The sequence below is a fragment of the Hydra vulgaris genome, chromosome 01 (genome assembly GCF_038396675.1).
Source record: "Hydra vulgaris chromosome 01, alternate assembly HydraT2T_AEP".
Classification (NCBI taxonomy): domain Eukaryota; kingdom Metazoa; phylum Cnidaria; class Hydrozoa; order Anthoathecata; family Hydridae; genus Hydra; species Hydra vulgaris.
Genome location: NC_088920.1, coordinates 46947024 through 46967034, shown reverse-complemented (window position 1 = coordinate 46967034; position 20011 = coordinate 46947024). Strand labels below are relative to the sequence as shown.

At 29.4% G+C, this 20011-nt stretch overlaps 1 protein-coding gene across 4 annotated transcripts in view; it reads left to right on the top strand.

Annotated features, from left to right (window-relative positions):
* The first annotated feature begins 3091 nt into the window (after positions 1–3091).
* The window catches only part of LOC101237007 (hemicentin-1), a 96338-nt gene continuing 79418 nt past the window's right edge, over positions 3092–20011 (top strand). The window contains exons 1-2 of one of the 4 annotated variants that reach the window (XM_065788377.1): positions 3092–3332; positions 17328–17392. In XM_065788377.1, the coding sequence (XP_065644449.1) occupies positions 17332–17392 (61 nt within the window). In that variant the 5' untranslated portion in view covers positions 3092–3332; positions 17328–17331. Of the gene's footprint in view, positions 3333–13395; positions 13579–17327; positions 17393–20011 lie in introns of those variants that run through there. The other 3 variants (XM_065788379.1, XM_065788378.1, XM_065788381.1) reach the window with 3 other exon arrangements.

Sequence of the window (20011 nt, the reverse complement as noted above, 5' to 3'; positions counted from 1 at the left end):
ATGGGGAAACTTATATGATCACATCTCTATACCAGTTACTTTGCATTAATATAGGTAAAATGAATTTAATTTTAAAAATCCGTCATGTAGAAGGGTTTAAAAACGAGTAACTTTGTAGTTTTGAAATAATATGGGGTGGCCCTAGATACAAAGTGGCCTTAGGTACATGAACTTTATTTTTTAATTTCAAAATGAAAACTATAATTTTAAATGATATAATGCAGGAATGGCAAACTTGTAACACATGTGTGACTATAAAACACGCAGCAAGACTTTACATTACACACTAAACGTTACAGTTTATGACACTAACTTCAATGGTAATATTGAGCGCAAGAAAGGAAGACTGCAAAATGTGAGCGGTCCTAAAGAAAACTGAAGTTTATTTTTTCTTCTTAACCTGCTTGATTGTTTCAAAAACATTTGAGTGGCTTTGTCCCAATTCTATTTTCCAAGAAACACTTGAAAAAATTCATTTTGATAACGTGATCACTCGTTATTACGAGTTTTTGAAAGTCAAATCATATACAAAAATATAAATATATATTTAAAAAATAGGTAAGTTTTAAAAAAGACTATCACCTTATTATTTAAATAGTTAAAGTGTTAGACTTTAGTTAACTCACTAATTTATACACTGATAAATAAAACCTGAAAATTTTATTTTAAAAATGTTATAGAAGTTGAGAAATGTTTAGTATGAAAAATTGCAAACAGGAAAAAACTAAAACAATTAAAATAAATGCTTTTAAAACAATCCTTTAAAATAACTTTATTCTTCATTGGAGTATTTTTCCTAATTAACAAATCCTCTCATAATAACCTTATACTTTTTGCTTTGCTTCTTTACAATATCAGTTAATTTTGTCTCCATAATTTTGACTCTTTTAATAACAAATAACAAAGCATTCTTAAAACAATTTTCCACGGTGTTAATATCTCAAAATAAACTTTAAATAAAACTTGCAAAGACGTCAACTTGTCTTAGGATTTCATTTCACCATGATAATGTCATATAAATATTTTATCATGATATGCTGAAATATCTTTTGAAAAGTGTTTTGTTTTACACAAATGTGATTTGCTTTCCAAATAATATACTCAGCAAACTTGTTCAATTAGAGTTATAACTTAAAAAATCATAACCTCTTCTCTTCCACAATTCTTCGATATCATTAACAATTAATTTAACCACATCTGAATCGGGTTTAATTTTGGTCTAATTTTTTGAAATGTCGTTTTTATGCTTCCTTTAGCATCTGTTGACATGTCATATGCGGTTCCAAGACCAAACTTTTTTTCATTTTGAAATATAAGTTGTGGTGCTTCAAAATATAAGTAGCAGTGCTTAAAAGAGAATCACAGTTTAGATTATTGTTATTTTATTATAAAAAGCTTTATAGATCATCTAGCTCAATTCCACTCTATTCCTCAAAAATTATTTTAATACAATTTTTTGTCTTCGGAACTGAACTCATGAATAACAACTTCGGTTTTTGTTAACATTTGCCTGGTTATTAAACTGTTTTGTACAATTTCAGTAACTGTATTATTAGCTGAAAGATAAGCAAACTGGCAAATTCATTGAAAATATGGTAAAGAAGCAAAAAGTGTCAAGATTGCTTTCCAACGGGCATTAATTTTTAAAAGGTACCTTCTGAAAAACCTTTTAAAGAAAAAAGACAATTGCCCGTTTGATGAAATCATCATGCTTTTTTAAGTATTGAAAACAATTTAACAAAGTGAGTTAATTTCAGTGATGTCATTGAAACATTTGCTTTGGAAAAAATTCGAAAATGTCAATTGAGATTATGTTTGTTATTTTTAATGACCAATATTATTTAATATATTCTCTTTCTTAAATAAATATTCTCAAATAAATCTTAAAATATTTTTTTAACGTCTTATAACATTCTTAAGTCTTATTTTTATAAATTTTGATTTTTGAATTTTATTCATCATGGAACTAACTTTCCTAGCATTAAAAATGGCTCATGGAACACTTTCAATATGATTTTTTGTTTAAAATAACATTTTATATTTTATGATGAAAAACGTTTTTTGACAAAAATCTTGTTTGGTTGAAAGTAATCAGGTCGAGCTTGGTCATTTTTTGTGATTTTAATTAAAGGAGTTAATTAATGTTTTGATGAGGGCAACTTCACTTTTATCATGACACGGTACCATTTCATAATAAAAGTGAAGTTAAGCACTTCAATCTTTAAGTGGATATATCTTTACAACTTTTCAATTTCGTTAGTTTGAACATTAGTTATGTTCATTTTAAGATGAATGTAATTAAACCTCAAACCATCAAATCAGTTTGATGGTTTGAGGTTTAATTACATTTATTTAAAACTTTATCCTTCTTCAAACAAAATCCCTTAAATAAATACAAAAGTTAATTTAAATTTGAAAGTAAAACAACTTTTTTTAATAACCAAAAAATAACCAAATTTTGACATGATTTTTATGGGTTTTTATGGGATTTTTATGATTTTTTATCTCCTTTTTTATTGGAAAAAGAAAAATGTTTATTTCCGCGAAAGAATTTTATTTCCGCGAAAATATTTGGTTCATTTTTTGTGCACAACCAAATGTTTCAAAAACAGCAATTGTTCAAGTCGTTTTTATTTTCAGGCGATAATATAGAAATATCATTTCTTTTAAAGCTCAGTTTACACTATTAAAAAGCTTAAAATTTTCTTTTTCAAAATATTTAATGTTTTAATTTTGTTTATATTTCTGGGCCAAAATAGCCAACGAACTTTATTCAGTGACGTTACTATGAGGGAAATTTTATACGTGATTTTAAAGAAAGTAAATTTTAGTAAAACTTAATTTTAAAAACATTTGAAAGTATAATAATTTTTATAACTAACACTTGTTTCATTTTTAAACTTCATTAAATAACAAAAACTTTATTTTTTTAAAATAAATATAGCGTTTTTTTTTTACGAGAAGACCACTATTAATAATAAATATAAAATTGTTATTCAATTGAACTTATAATAATTTTATTCATGATTACGACGAGGTTTCTATGACAACCGAGTTTAAAAGTTTAAAGTAATACAAAATTTGCACATACAACCTTTTTGAATATGAACAAAACATTACCGACAAAAGAACTTAATATTTTTACTAAATAGATATTTAATTTAATAAATTTTTGGAAATAAAATATTTTTTAAAATGAAACAATGTGATTTGTTTAAACTTAAAAAACAAATAAACAAGTTTTTACTTTTAGAATAACTGTTATAACTGGGTTAAAACTCACTCATAAAAATACATTATGGTTACCATTATGGTTATTGAAGTTTTTAGGGGTAAGAGTATTTTTATTTAACTATTTAACTGGATATAAATTGTATTATTTTTATGGCCAGAGTAGACATCAAACCACTTTTTGATTGCTAAACCATAATACTAACAACTTTCTCTTGATTGCTCTTTTGCCAGGGTTAGTATATCTATTAAATAGCTAAATACTAGCCGAGCACAAAAAGCTCCATCGAGGGAAAAGACGTGTAAAAGTTTCTGGGCGGAGGCTTATCCCCCCCAAAAAATAAGAATTAAATCGAAAATTTATGAATTCATTGTGATTTTCCATACATTTTACGTTCGTTGCTTTTCCAATACTTGGTGAAAATTGGATTTTTTACACCAGCAAGCTTCTCATTGATGCAGATTTTATAAATTTTCAACAAAATTAATTTTTCGTGATTTGTAGCAATATCACGAATTAATTGTGAACAGTGCAGAAACTGGACAATAGGGCAGGTCATCATTGTATTTTTTTGTTCAAAATACTTTGAATAGCAAAATAATGTATGATAATATTCCATTTTTCATATTACAAAATATACTATGTACAAATATCGGCTGTACAAAATTGAAAATAATTTTGTAGTTTTCTTTTAAAGCATTTTTTTGGTTTTTTTTAAAACCTAAAGAGATTTGCTTTAAACTCAAATTTTTACTCAGTAGCGCGATTAGGTTCTCACTAGAATCATTTAGCTCAATCATTTATCAATCATTTAGCTCGATCGTTTCTTATGAACAACACAAAGTTTTATAAATGCTGTTATATATCTACTTTTATTGGAATAAAAAAATTTATCTGATAAAATAATGGAGTTTATTGATAAATTACTCCTACATATTCCTAATATTTTTTGAAGCAATTTGTGGAATATACTTTCTAGATAAAATATTTGCTCTAATACGTCTGTATCTTCTCATTTCTTTAAATACAGTTGCTGCTTCGGTAATCAATTTAATATGTCTTTCTTCACCTTGAGAATGGCACAGAAAATCACCTAAAGTAAATTTTTGCATATTTTGTATTGCATTTTCAATGAAATCATCTCCTTTAACATAGGTGGCGAAGTCCTCGAATGTTCCTTCAAATTTACAGGATTATGGTATTCAGCTGTTCAAAGTTTAGAAGAGGAACTTTGAATTTTCTTACTTCTGTAGAACTTGATACTGTGCATCACCAGGCTTTTTTTTGCTAGGCTTTCTTTCACTTAATTTTATTGCCTTGCACATGTTATAAAGATACTATTGATCTTAACTAACATTATTTGTCACAATCTTATGTTGAACTTAAAGTGTTGCATTCTTGCATTGGTTTATATATATATATATATTTTTTTTTTTTTTTTTTTTTTTTTTTTTTTTTGCTTTATATATATATATATATATATATATATATATATATATATATATTAAAAACAACTATCTGAGCGTTTTTCAACCTTCTGTCCTATTACATAAAATCGTATATGAATACAAAGTTATAATTCCCATGACAATTATAAAACTACAAAAGTCAATAAAATAGTAATCATAAATGAATGCGTGACTTTCATCACGTTTATCTACGTGACTTTTACCACGTTTCCATAATAATTTTAATTCACCAATTTTAATAGAACATGCCCTCTTGGTGAATTAACTCATGTCTAATCGTTTTGGGGCTCTTATTAATCGTCCGGAGCGGTTTACATTTTGTTCGTTGCATTCTCGAGAATCATTTCGAACTTGAACGGCATCTTTGTTATATCTTCCTTTACCGTTTTCAACTTCATCTTTTGGTATATCAAGACCATCGTTAAATGAGTCAATTATATTCTGAGAGTCTGGAATACGGCGACGCAAGTGTGAGATATGTCGTGGGAATACTTTATTTGCGGTTTCGACCTCAAATGACAAGGTATTTTGCTTCCGCACTATACCTGGTATCCACGACAGATCACATTTTGTTTCTTGAGCTGGTTTTACTCAAACATTGTCAGCCTCCTTGAATATGTTGTCTACTTCATATTTTTCGGCTTTCTTACGTGTATCGACACCTGGGATAAAAGAAGTTGGTTTTCGTCTACATTGCTGCAATGGACTTTCACTACAGTTTGATGATATTGTTCGATTGTATTGCAAGACAATCGAACAACGTGAGCGGGCGACTGTTCTTTTAATTGTTCTGTGTATGCGTTCAACTATGCCATTACCTTGAGCTCGATGGGCTGCTCGATATTCTAAATTAACGTACCATTCTTCAGCAAACCTTGTTAACGCGTGTGAACGAAATTCATTGTCTATTAAAAGGCAAACTGGTGGGCCAAATAAGGAGAATATTTCTTCAAGCTTTCCGACAACTTCAGCTGCTGTTTTGGTTACCAGTTTAAGCTACACTGTATACCGTGATGGGCCACAGTCAATCATTGATAAGTACAGCTCTGCACCTACAGGCGTTACATCGAAGGCAACCCAACTCCAATTCTGTTTTACACTCAGCTGAACATGCTTCCATTTTACGGAATAAGGATCAATTGAGTTGCACTGGTTACAACTTGCAATTGCTGCTGAAACCTCATTACGTGATACATTCTGGTTGTTTCATAAACAAAGTTGCAATGTTCGAGCGACACCAAAACGACCAATTGAATGAACTTTCTATATGTCTTTCTGTTGAATTAATTCAGTTGCACACACAGTTCTGCACCATTATTGAGGGATTCATGAAAGTCGATTGGCCAAAATTAGTTCAGATGGAATCCATTGTACAATAATCTTAATATCTTTTGCTATTTCCTTTATCGTATTCAGCCGTCTTTGTACTAACAATTGAGAAATTCCCCGAATCTTTACGCAATATTCTTCTTTTAAAACTGCGTTTAACCATCCCACGGTGCTCTTGCTATCGCTGTATACTGTGAGTTCTTTTATATCCCATTTATTAGCTGAATTTAGCCCTCGAAATATCAAATCTAGTTCACTTATATTAATATAGTGCGTATCACTCGTCGGTCGTAGCCATGCTGCATCTTCAATAACTACTCCTCCAATTAGAAGAACTCCACCCAGTCCTATGGATGATCATCACAGTAAAGCTCAGCTTTTCCATTCATTGGTACCAGCCATTTCCTACCAAATGAGTTTTCTTTTTCCGAAAGGTGAAGCAACATTCCTTTTTTCTTTGTAATCTTCAGAAACATACTCATTCCATGGAATATTTCCAGCTAATCGTTTGATGTATGAAGCTTGTAAACGCAAACTTCCTGCTACTGGGTAATTTCCAATAAGTTTACCTAAATTGCTAAAAAGCTGTGATCGTGTGACTGCATTTGAAGATTTGAATTGTACTACATTGTCCCGATTCCATATCAGTTCCCCATTTTTATTTCATTCGACTCTCAATCCTAAAACACGTCCTTTTTCTAGATCTTCTGGAGGTTCACACTGTAACCCAAATTTATCAAAATTCTTTGCTACATTTTTAGCTGTTTCTACAGTTTCATTGACAAATATATATCCTCAATGTAAATATCACATGCTTTCTTCACGGTAGAATTCATATTGAGCACGTGACAAAGAACTGTAGTCAGTATTGTTGGAGCCACGTTGATGCCAAAACACATTCTGGTGAAACAATACCTTTCCCATTTATACACAGTTTGATATGGCCACAGTTTTTTGTCAGTGTGAATTTGAAGGTAGGCTTTATTTCTTTTCGGTAACTACGTTCATGCTCTTCGCTTATCTTGTATTCGCGGATCGTATTATTAATTGCGGGCTCTTTATTTCAGTTCTACAATGCCATCCACTTTTTTCCGTTGAACTTTGCCGTAAAGTCCTGATGTTTTATTTTGTTGTCTTCGTTTATTTTGTTGTCTTCGTTTATTTCGTTCTCTTCGTTTGATTTGTCAAATAAACGAAGAAAAAGAGCGAAAATCAAATCAAACCCGAATGGTTTGTCTTTTACAATTAACGAATTAACCATCCGATATATTCACCTAGTACTTGCACAGTTCCTCCCAAAGTTGTGATGATGTTTTGACTTTTGAAACAAGTCCACGTGTAGATTCAGCATGAACCACTGTAATTGAGCATCCAGAATCAATTAATGCTGTTCGGAACATTCCGTTTATTTTAACTTTTAATAATGGCAACGCCGTTTCCAGGAGAATACTGGATGCAATTATTTCCAAATTCTCCCTTTTCCTTTTAAACCTTGCAATCGTTTGATGCAGACTTTGGCTCGATGATTGTGTCAACAGTTCTTGCATTTTGCCTCGCAGTCCCGTTCATAATAAAATTTCCTACAATTAAAACATGTTGTTTTATTAGTTGCGGCCAGTTGTTTGAGGAAGTAGCAATGTTGCTGCAACCATCACATTATCGGAACCATCCAACTGTCATGCTTCTTAAGTCACTTGTTCCAAAGTAATAGCGACCTCAACAGCCTTTGCAAATGTAAGCTCTTCAGGTTCCAGTAATAGCCGTTTGATCGTAGCTCCATCGTTAAAGTCAGTAATAAATTGGTCGCGTATCCTGTCATCTCTATCCGTAAATTTGCATCCTTTAGCTGCTCTTGCAATCCGTCGTGAAAATTTCCTCACACTCTCGTTACTTGCTTTTTTAATTGTTGAAAATTTAACTTGGTTTGGTCTATGAGAACTTTTCTGTCATGCTTCGTTATAATTCTGTAATCTGAAAGTGTGTCAGCAATGGGAACTACAGCATTATCAGATACACCACTTCTATCATATACTTTGGCAAACTTTTAGAAACTTTATCGAAATTCTGCCGGATTTAATATCTAATTCACAGAAATTTGACAATTGATCACCATTGGTATTCCTTTAAGTGTCATTTATAAACTTCTTATTTCCAGAGTTTCTACATAAGAAGTGATATTAACTAATGCTTTCAGACTGCTTTTGCTTGAAAAAGCGAAATCATATTATTCATGTCTCTATGTACTTCCCTCAAATGCTTTGGTAAATATAAAAGTACATTCCTTATCTAAAGGCTCAATAATATTATTCCTTTCATTTCTTTGATCTTGGAGTTAGTACTTGAGCTTGAATGAAATATTCAAGCTCAAGTACTGGCTCTTTCAATTTTTTTTTCAACTTTTCATCTTAGAAATTGATACTGTTGAAGTCTTTGATTTATCTTTTCTTTTATGAACCATTTTCAAATTATCGTGCAAAGATAGTACTCTTTGCATTGTAACAGTTAAAACAACAAATTTTAAAAAGAAGATTTAAATTCAATAAGTAATATACAGACAGATTACTTGGTATATATACATACATTTATATATATACATATATATATATATATATATATATATATATATATATATATATATATATATATATATATATATATATATATATATATATATATATATATATATATATATATATATATATATATATTGGTAATCTTTATAATAATAATATAATAATAATAATGATATAAATACTATAATAATCTTTATGTACTAATAAATAGTAAATTTTACAACAATTTATTTTAGAATAATTAAATAATAATAACTTCAAAAAGTGCTAGTTAGAACCACTACAATTTATATATTAACAAATAGTAAATTACTAAGTAACTTAATAACGATACAAAAATGGCTAAAAATGCCATAAATTAAACAATAATAATTTTAAAAAAATGATAGCTAGAATCACTACAAAAGAATGCCACATAATTAGAAAAATAGTTCAAAATCACCTTTTAATTTTTAAAAAGTTTACTCAATAGATAACTAGAAAGTTCACTTTATCGATAATTAGAAAATAAGAAGGGCTACATGAACATTTAAAATAGCAGTACTTAAACTACAATCATAAATAAAACGTGAAACATCATGAGAAAAGAGACACTATGGGCAATAATGACGGGAAATACTTGTAACTGATTGCATGAATCTTTTGGAATATCTAAACCAGATGCATCTGTGAAATCAATATTTAAATCCACACATTTCATCAAATTATTTCGGCGAATCTCTAAACTTTTTTTTTAATTGTGCAGAAATCCACAGAGACCAAAGTGATTCCATTTGCTCAAAGCGTATAGTTTAACAACAGCTTAACAATGTAACTGTTTGCTGTTTGATCTAGCAAAACATTGTTAGCTAAAATTTGACCAGATTTATTTATTTTTTCTTCATAAATTTAGTTGCACTTTTTATTCATTCCAGTGCAAAAGTCAACTGTCAAATTACACGTTTTTTGATTGCATCAATTTGCAAACAGTATACATTTGAGTCAATAAATTGTACCAGATCGCATTAGTAACCAAAAACGGAAAATTTTTAATTTGTTTTGTCAGTCTAGTTGCTTTGGTTCTTGTTTTTGGATTGTTGGATTTTTCAGCCACCTCCACCTTGCATCACATAATGCTGCTACATTTCCAGGGTGTATCGGAAATAGTTATATTGTCAACTTTTGTATATACTGTCAAATTGTGTACATGAGTTTTTAAGATCTGCTATCGCTGTGTTGAAGCCACCAAACAAAAGATAAATTTGAAGCAAAACTTCAAAAGTTTCATTGGAAAAATTGAAGATTTCTCCATGTCTCCATGAATTACTTCGACTCCCCATGAAGACTTCTCCAAGAATTAAATTGAGACTGTGATATCTACATGACACATAAAATGATTTTGGTTTGAGTTCAATTATAAGTATTTGTACATCATGATTGTAGTTTTTCATATTTGTTCTATTATCAAATCCTTAGTCTCTGCAGTGCTGCAAATTTAAATTCAGATCTTCAAGCTCTTTTAAACATGATTTTGTGAGACTTGAACAAGTTCTCTCATGGACAGATAGAAAACCCACAAAACATTTAATAATTTCTGCTGGTGTACTTGCAATCTAGCATAACCGCTAAATGGTTGCAGTCCAAAATGATAAAAAGATATTTCAAGTTTTGAAACTATTTATAGTTTTGCAAAGTAGCATTACCGACGAAATTAATTACCTTATTTTGGATTGTTTTGCCCAAGTTTTAATCATGATTTTCTTTTTTTCTTTTTTTTATAAGTCGCAAATGATCTAGGTATGAATGTAACTTTCAACCAATCCCAAAATTTTTCCATTATTTATTGAAACAACCTATCCACAATGCCACTTGTTAAATTCCCTTTTTATTAACCTTCTCAAATTTTATAAATAACACAGTAATCGGACTGTTAAAAATGTAGCTACGTGTAATCGGACTGTCAAAAATGTGGCTACGTGTAATCGGACTGTCAAAAATGTGGCTACGTGTAATCGGACTGTCAAAAATGTGGCTACGTGTAATCGGACTGTCAAAAATGTGGCTACGTGTAATCGGACTGTCAAAAATGTGGCTACGTGTAATGTTTTCAGACGAAGCGCAACATGTAGCACAAAAAGTCAAAATGCACCGGTCGCCAAATTCACGCTTTAATCGTCAATACGTTGAACTTTTTATTAGGCAGTTTTCAACAACTATGATATGGGGAGTAATTACTGACAGCAGTTGTGCCGGTTTACTCCTTTTACAACAAGTAGAAACTACCAGTTCGACAAAATAACTGGAAATTTTAAAGAACAATTAGTCCAACGGGCTTCAAATTAGATGGGTTGATACTGTTCTACATGATATAGAAATTGTCAAGACATGGCTAAAAGAAAATCCAATTAATACTCTTGTCCTTTTGACGGGCAATTCACTTAGTTATTATCCCTATATAATGTTTTTTTCAGCTGTAATAAAATGACGCCCGAGTATTGTGAGGCGCTAGTTGTCTCAATGCCGCGAAGAAGAGATACTGTTCTGAAAGTACGAGGAGCTCATATAAAATACTAAAAACGTTTTATGTTGTGACTGTTTCTTAAGAAGAAAGGGGGTTTCGCCCCACACACTCCTCGCACTGGCCTAGAATATAGTACTAAAAAGTTTTTTTGGTAAAAATATTGGGTGGTAAAAAGTGTAAAGTATTTTTTCAATCATGTAAAACTAGCGATAAATACATTACTACACATGAATTTGAATCAGCATCGGTATGACGGCACAATTTTTTTTTTTGATTTTAGAATATCAATTAGGCATACCACTTTGTTTACTTCAACGTGTGATCTCTTTTGCTTTATTTATTTTAATCTGTGATTTCTTGTGATGGCATAAAACTAGGTCATAATCTTGACATAATCTTAAAGATATTTTATGACACACAGTTATTATTTTTATTAGAAATCGGTAGCAGTTTGAACAAACAAGAGAAATATTTATTTTAATTAAAAGAAAGTTAATAATTAAAAGAAATTTAAACCAAATTCAACACCAGTCGTGATACTTCAAAAATGAACATCGGTTGTGGCACTTCAAAAATAAACATTGGTGAATTTGAGATGTCATAATTATGACAATTCAAATTCTCGCTTACTTTTAAATTCTCGCTTACTTTCAAATTCTGGCTAAATTTTAAAAATACAATCTTCCTCTCGTTCACAAACATATCTTTTACATATCTCGCTTACTTTTAAATTCTCGCTTACTTTCAAATTCTTGCTTACTTTTACATATCTTGAAATTTTATTTTAAGAAAGAAGTTAAAATAAAATATAATGAAAAAATAAATTAAGAGAATGTTATAATATTAGTAAATATGGTTTTTATTATTTGATTAATTTAAGAAAATTGAAACTTTTATAAGCAACTCTTTTGCAAATCTAAAAATAAGTTGACAAAAATTTAAAAAGTAGATATAAATTATTAAAATATGTAAGTTGCAAATATTTTATTGATTTCGTACTCTTTATTGTTTGACCTTCTACATACTCTGGTCATATTTTAACGATAAAAAAAATGTTGTAAATAAACATTACCAAGTAGTTTACACTATATCTTCTTTATATCACAACAGGAGTGCAACTGTCCCTTACCTTGGTTCCAAATCAGTTTCATTTGCTTTTATGCAAAGTGTGAAACAAGGATTGATTTTGTCACCCCACTTGTATAACATATACACCCAAAAGTTATTTGAAACTATAAAAAATGACAACTTTGTTGATACTTTTATACATGGAAACTTCACAGGTGTTGTTGCTTATGCTGACGACATCATTCTGCTTCGCTCTACTCTATCTAGTTTTGAAAGGCTTCTTACAACGTGTAATATTTACAATAACTTAAACGGCATAAAACTCAATGCTGTCAAAACATAACTTTTGCTCTCCGGAAAACGAGAAGTAACTAATTGCAGGACGACCCGAGGCGACCATCAAATAACACTAAATAAAAAAATAATCATCTGGGCTTCATTTGGGATACAGAAAATCCAATTTTTGCCTCACTAAATAGATCAAATATTACCAATGGGTATAGGCATGGTCTAGATTTTTGTGAAATACAAACGCATGGTCTGGATTTTTGTGAAAATAGAGAGCTAACAATGCAAAGACTTGGTAAAATTGGAAGAAATATAGTATAGCAAAAACTCTATAAACTTTCTATTTAAGGTTCAAAAACTTAATTCAGGTTGAGAAGAAAGTTATAATTAAAATTTGATAAAATATAATTCCTGAAGATAATTATCAAATTCTAGTACAGCCAATTCAATGTTGGAATGCAAACAGCGAACAATTTTTAAAAAAACTCCTGACGAAAACATTCCCAAATATTCTTTTTATTCTTTTTTGAAAGCCCAGGAAATAAAGTTCTATAATATTTTTATAAACTTTTGAAACATATGGCCTATAGAAATTTTATAGAATTTCTATAGAAATCTCTGTTAATTTCTATAGAACTTCCGATAGAACTTTTTTTTAACTTTTTTTTCTATAGAAAAAAAGCGTCGTTATAGCTACAGTATTTCAACCATAAATAGTATTTCATATTATCAGGTAGACAACACAGTGCCAAATAACTATGTTAGAATTTATGATACCATAGTTTTAAGTTTATTAAAAAGAATTTTATGATCTACCGTATCATAAGGTACACTTCTTTTCATTAAAAGCTTTAAATATTTTATGAACTAGATGAATGATTGCACGATGGGTTGAATAACCATATTTACATTCAAATTGTCTATTGTAAAGAATTTAATTAAGATTCAAGTAATAGTAGCGCCTGTTGTACATAAAACGCTCAAAAATTATTAAAAAAAAACTAATAAGTGAGATTAATCTGTGAATTGTGTTACAACAACCAACCGATTTAAAACTAGTAGAATCTTTGCATTTTTAAAGTTATCAAAAAAATTCCACGTTTTAAATATAAATAAGAAGTAAGTAAAAATTGTATTGTTACATAATTTATTAATTTAATAATGAGAAAGCTACTGTCATGATTGAACTTTTATTAGGTTTTAACTAAGATACTGAATCTAATAATTTATCTCCCGTAAATTCATTATTCTGTACTAGAACATCATTAGATGATAAGTATGAATAAAAGTATGTTCAAGCAGATCCAATTTTAAATGTAAAATTCAAACCTACATTAACAAAATAGTTATTAAGTGTTTTAAGTGCTATTAAAACACCAATGGCTTCTTGTGCAATTTAATTATCATTACTAATAAGATTTTTTGGAATTTCTGTTTGAAAGTTGTCAATTACAAACATAATAAACTATGTAGGGGAGAGTGTGTATGAAAGAGCCAGGTTTTGAAGGAGCCAAAACTATTATTTCTAACTTACTGGCATCCGATCCTTATTGTATTCAACTCTTTGTGTGGCAACACTGGATACCTGTAACCCACAAAAAATGTACAGTTCTACTAAAATAAATAGCGTGGTAAGGGAGCACTAAAGATTTTGAAAATGAAAAGTAATTTTTTGGTGGTTTACTTATTTATTTTTAAGATTAAATGTAATGTTTTATTTGATAAAAGAAACATGCTGCATTCTTATATATATATTTGCCCTTCATTTACACAAAAAATGTTAGATTAAAACTTTTGTCAAAATTGTTTAACTTAAGGTTATGTATTTAACCAAACAATTTTTTGAAAGAACCGACTGTTTATGCTATGAATAAGCCGAATTTTTTATTTACCTTTTTTTTATACTAAATGATCGTTTTGCGCTTTAACGACTTCATATATTTTTCGTAATGCTTCATTGAGCTTATTCTATCGAAATTAGTTGCTTTAATGACTTTTCCTGAAGTTGTAAAATATAACTCCGTTTGTATTTAAAATAATATTTAATAAAATTTTAAAAGTCAAAGTTCTGAAAAAGTCATATATTTTTTTTAAAGTTTAAATAATATTTTAAAACTTTTTTTGTATTGTTTGATTCATTTTATTATATTCTATTATGTATTTATCATATTATTATGTATTTTTATTATTATGTTATTTCATTATTCTCATTCTCATTTAATATTTTTTATCATTAAGAGAAGTTGTTATTCCTGAAATTGTAAGATCTTATTTAAAATCAGGCCTAGAAAGAATTTAAAATCTAAGAATCGTATAATGGCCTCTGCTATAATCACAGACACTCCTGAGAAAAATAAAATTGAAGAGAAAGAAACAAAAAAAAACACCTAAAAAAAGTGTTATTAAGAAGTTTAAAACAAAAAAATATACAAAAAAAAAAGTATGATTCCATTGATTCTAGTAGTACCATATCGTTACACAATGATGCAAGCTCCAATGATACAATAGATTTATCAGAAATAAAAAAGCAGAATGTTTGTGAAGAGGATGATAAAAAATCATTGTATTGCATGTAATAGACAATATGGTAAGACCAACGAAGAATGGTACCAGTGCAAGGTATGTGAAGGATGGACACATGAATCTTGTGGCTTCAACGGTGTCATTAACTTCTTCTGCCAAAAATGTTTCTGATGTTTTTGTAGTTTTTGATTTTGTAGTTCTTTATTTTTAATAATTTGTAAAACTATTATTAAAGCTGTTTTATCATTTGTTTTATCATTGATTATCATAGAGTTATAAAACTTAAAGTACAATCTGATGTTTAGAAGTCTATTTAACAGTTAAATTTGAACACTATCAGTCTTTTAAAAGACTTGATAGTGTTCAAAAAAAAGTTACGGCTGATAGTCGTTCGAAAAAAGTTACGGCTTATTCATGGCACAGAGGTGGCTCTTTCATTGACACAATGTTATGAAAGAGCTGTTTTCTTTCTTTTTTTAAAACAGGTGTATGATAGATTATCAGCATTGTTATCCGATTTATTTTAGTTTTAAAATATTACCCAATAATGTAATTATTGAATTAAAAAAAAAAAAAAAAAAAGTTATTACAGTTGAGTTTTTTTCACACCATTTTAAAATTGGCTCTTTCATACACACTCTCCCCTACCAGAAAAAATCTGCGCGGACAATTTAAAGGATATTTATTATTGTATTTCGATTATTGTATTTCGATATTGATTATTGTATTTCTATTATTGTATTTCGATATTGAATGTTATATATATTATGAATATACATATATTAATATTCTTAAATTTCACTTAAGAAAGTTCGTGAAGTTTTGTACGTGAGAACGCACGCACTTTGCGTTTTATACTCGACATCAGCTTTTGCACAGTCTTCAGCTGGACTTTCTTCGTAGCTCTAATCTATTTATTTTTGAAGTCTTTAATGTTTTTGGCTTCTTTTACATTGAACCTTAGTTTTCTTTTTGACAAGAGCCCAATATCTTTCGATAGGATGTAGTTCGGGACAATTTGGTGGATTGCAGTGTTTTTCAATGAAATTTACTTTATGCTCTCTAAACCAATATAAAGTTGTCTCAGAGTAGTGACACGATGCTAAATTGAGCTGAAATAACGGGTTACCCGCGTGTGTTCTTAAAAACGGCAAAAGACGCCTCTTGAGGTGTCCTTTTATTTCTTTTTTGGTGTTAATTGTTCCCGTAGTCACAAAACAAGAGCTTCCTTCACCACAAATTGCTTGCCAAACTAAGAACTTTTTAGCGAGTTTTTGCATTCCAATGCATTTATAATTGGAACTCAGTTTCTTGAGATTAATTGCTAAATAATATTAGTTTCCTGCAAGAGATTGGAAATATGCAGCACAATAAGTTTCATCGTCAATAATCAAACAAGATTTTTTGGCACATAATTTTTTATAGAGCAGCTTTGAACAACAAATTGCAACATTTTCTTGATTTTCTTTATATAAGATTTATAGCCACAATTTCTCTTTACTCTTTGTATAGTGGAAGCATTTGTCTTAAATTTATTCATTAAAGTTCGAATAGAAATATTCGGTCTAAGGTATCTTTCACTTTTTTACCAAGATCTCGTCTAACAAACATTTTTTTCTTCCACTTCCTGATTTCCTTTTGATTTTACCAGTGTTCTTAAATTGTTTCACAACACTCTTTAAAAATTGTTTTGTTCGATACACAAGGGTTTTCAACCAGAAAATGAATAATTTTTTCTCGCTTCTTATCTTAATTTGATGACATTTTAATTATAACTAATTGTTTTGATAACAGAGTTATTTAAATTTTGAATTTTACAAATACATGACATTTTAAAACAATTAGCTAATTAAAATGATGCACGGTTTCCGTAAACACCACATCAGAACACGCGCAGATTTTTTCTTGTTTATGTCTTAATTTTTTGTGTGTATTTAGATTTTAGATATAGATGCCAAATAAATTCACTTAAAAAAAATCCGTGTTACATAGTATTTGGGTTAATGTGCATTTATGTACAATTTTATTATGGGCTGGGTGTGTTGACACGGAAAAGATTAATTCAAATTATTTGGTAATTATTTACTGAGTCATTTAAAAAAATTTACAGCCATTTTCTATAAAAAAGTTTGAAATGCATTTAATATGGTTTAACTTAATGTTAATTCATACAAATGTAAAAGGTTCATTAAAGTTTAAATAAGATTTTTTGTTTTATACTAATCGCAACTCACTCCATATTCAAACGCAAAGTCAAAAAATTCATTTTTAATAAGCATACAAAGCGTAGTTTCATTTTCAACTTGTTTGCTACATGGAATGTTTCCTTTTTATTTTATTTTTAGTTCGATGAGCGAAGAATTATCTAGCTTGCTGTTCTGCTGTTTAATTCTATTCTACAAAACGGAAGGTAAAAAAAAATCAAAACTATATAATGATTTATAATATTCTAAAAAATGAAACAGCTTGTATTTTAAAATTTTAAAATTAATGCTTGTAACGATTTTTAGAAAACCCTTTAGAGGTATGAAACGCTTTAGAGGTATGAAACCCTTTAGAGGTATGAAACCCTTTAGAGGTATGAAACCCTTTAGAGGTATGAAACCCTTTAGAGGTATGAAACCCTTTAGAGGTATGAAAAGACACATATTAGAGAAGCTATGCAAAACATAGCAAAATATTTTTTTTATAATATAAAGTTAAGATAAACATTGACATAAAAATTTAGATAAACATGTTTTATACTAAAGAACACCAACGTTGAATGTGCATTATATTGTATTTAATAATACTTTATTGTTAAAAGCCGCTATGTTAGGGCGATTCATAAAATTAATTTTTTCGAAAATGTTTGCTTCAGCCCCCAAATTGTGTTCAATATAATAAAATAACAATAGATTTAAAATTACTTGAACAGAAAATATTTTTAGAGGTTGCACAATACCATTGAACATTAGGCAGGCATTAGCTTAATATTACCAACGAAAAAAATGTTCTTTTAAAGTAGTTAGTGGGGTATTGGCAAACACTTAAGCAGGAATGCGAATTAAAGACTCCAGTTATACAAAATTAATGATATTTATTACTTATCGTTTAGTTTAACTATTCAGTCACAAACCCCCCAAAAGCAGTTTTTATATATCTTATTATGAAATAAAAATTTAGAGCAAAAAAAAAACCATTGGTGTCCGGAATTACCCTACATACGTGGGGTAATTCTAAACTTTGGGATAATCAAAAACACTGTTGTGTAATAACAAATAAAATGCAAATTGTAATAACTAAGTGCAGAAAGCACTGACAAAACCTCAGGATATGCTCACCTCTACCAAACCTTACAACTGTAACACATAATCCAGTCTTCCATGGGTGGATCATAAAACTTTTCATCGCAACTTAATACAACAACACTCTTTTAAAATTAATATTTAATTTTTTTTAATTATTAAAATTTAAAAAAATTAATACAAACGAGAATCACAAACAAAATCCCGAGACGTGCTTTGACCAATTGTGCACTTTTGTGCAACCAAGATTGGCATTTATGACACATGATCCAGTCTACTGTGGGTGGATCCTTATACTTTTCTTCACAAATTAAACAAAAAAGTTCTGGATCAACTCTGGCTCACTTTTTTTGTTTACATGATGGTACATGATCAGCCTCTAATAGATTAAAGTTCTTCTTTCTCTTTTTACTTTTATCAGTAGTATTTTTTACTTCTTCCTTCTTACTTTTCTTTTGCTCTAAAATATTTCTCATTGGCGAACTAGTAATAATAGTGTAGTGTTTCTTTCTTAAACTGGTTTTTACTCAATTAAATGAAATTACGTATTTAACAATTCATTGGTTAAAGTTAAATGTGATAAAAGTAAAAAACACTAAAGTTCTGGCCGCCTGATGTTCGTATGTTATCAATGACACTCTAGACGTTAGAAATTACCCCACTAAGATTGTTCGGTTAAGTTTGTTTCCCTGCGGACACAAACAGATGAAATACGATCAACCTATTGAGGTTGTATTGACATACCCAAAGTATAATACGTGTTAGAAACTCCTTGATTATGGTACTATGCAACAACAACAACAAAAAGAGTGGTTTTGTTTCCATAGTAGCAACAAGAGGAATGTTTCTCAAGCAAAAAGTTACACAAAATTATCAGAAAAAGTTAGTATCAATTTATTGGGAACAACGAGCGCAGCTTAACTACACTACTGCACGTCTGAAACTGAGTATGGGACCCCCTCTCAGCAGGCATAAATCAGCAGGCATAAAGAAATTGTAAACTATCTTTTTCTGGATTTTTACATATTTGATCACTTTGGACATCTGATCATTGTGTGAAATGTAAAGTGTGAAACATTGCCTCAAAATATCTCACTGATTTTTTTTTTTTAAATTCACGAAATATATATATTTTATTCAATGAGCTTGCACAAGACCTTTAAAAATGGCTCCCGAATATTAGAAAAAATAGCTCCCTAATATTATAAAAAATGGCTCCGTAATATTACTTAAAAAAACTTCATCAAAAATAGTTTTACATAGATCTCAAATGAAGCAAAATTATGCGATGATTTCAAAAATGTTAACCTTTTAATGAAAAACTTATAGAAAAAAATATTGTTAACAACTAAACTTGAAAAATATGCACTTTTTTAATTTTTAGTTAGTAAGTAATTAAAATTCTGGAGTTGTTTTATTATGTTTGCTGCTCTCGTTGTAGCTTTCGTAACAAAAATCAGAGCTACAACGGTTAAACGTTTGTCAGGTGTCGGTCTCAGAGGTTGTGTAGTGAGAAAAAAATCATGTCTGAGCAAAGTTCATAAATAAAAACTATTGAACTGGGTCAAAGAACACAAAAATTAAACATCAGATGACAAAAATAATTTTCTTTGATCGGATAAATCAATGTTTGAAATTTTAGACAAGAAACGTCGGTCCTTAATCCTCAACTATCGTCGACTTGGAGAAATGATCCTGGATGATTGCATACTGCAAATGATTAAACATGGGGATGACAACAT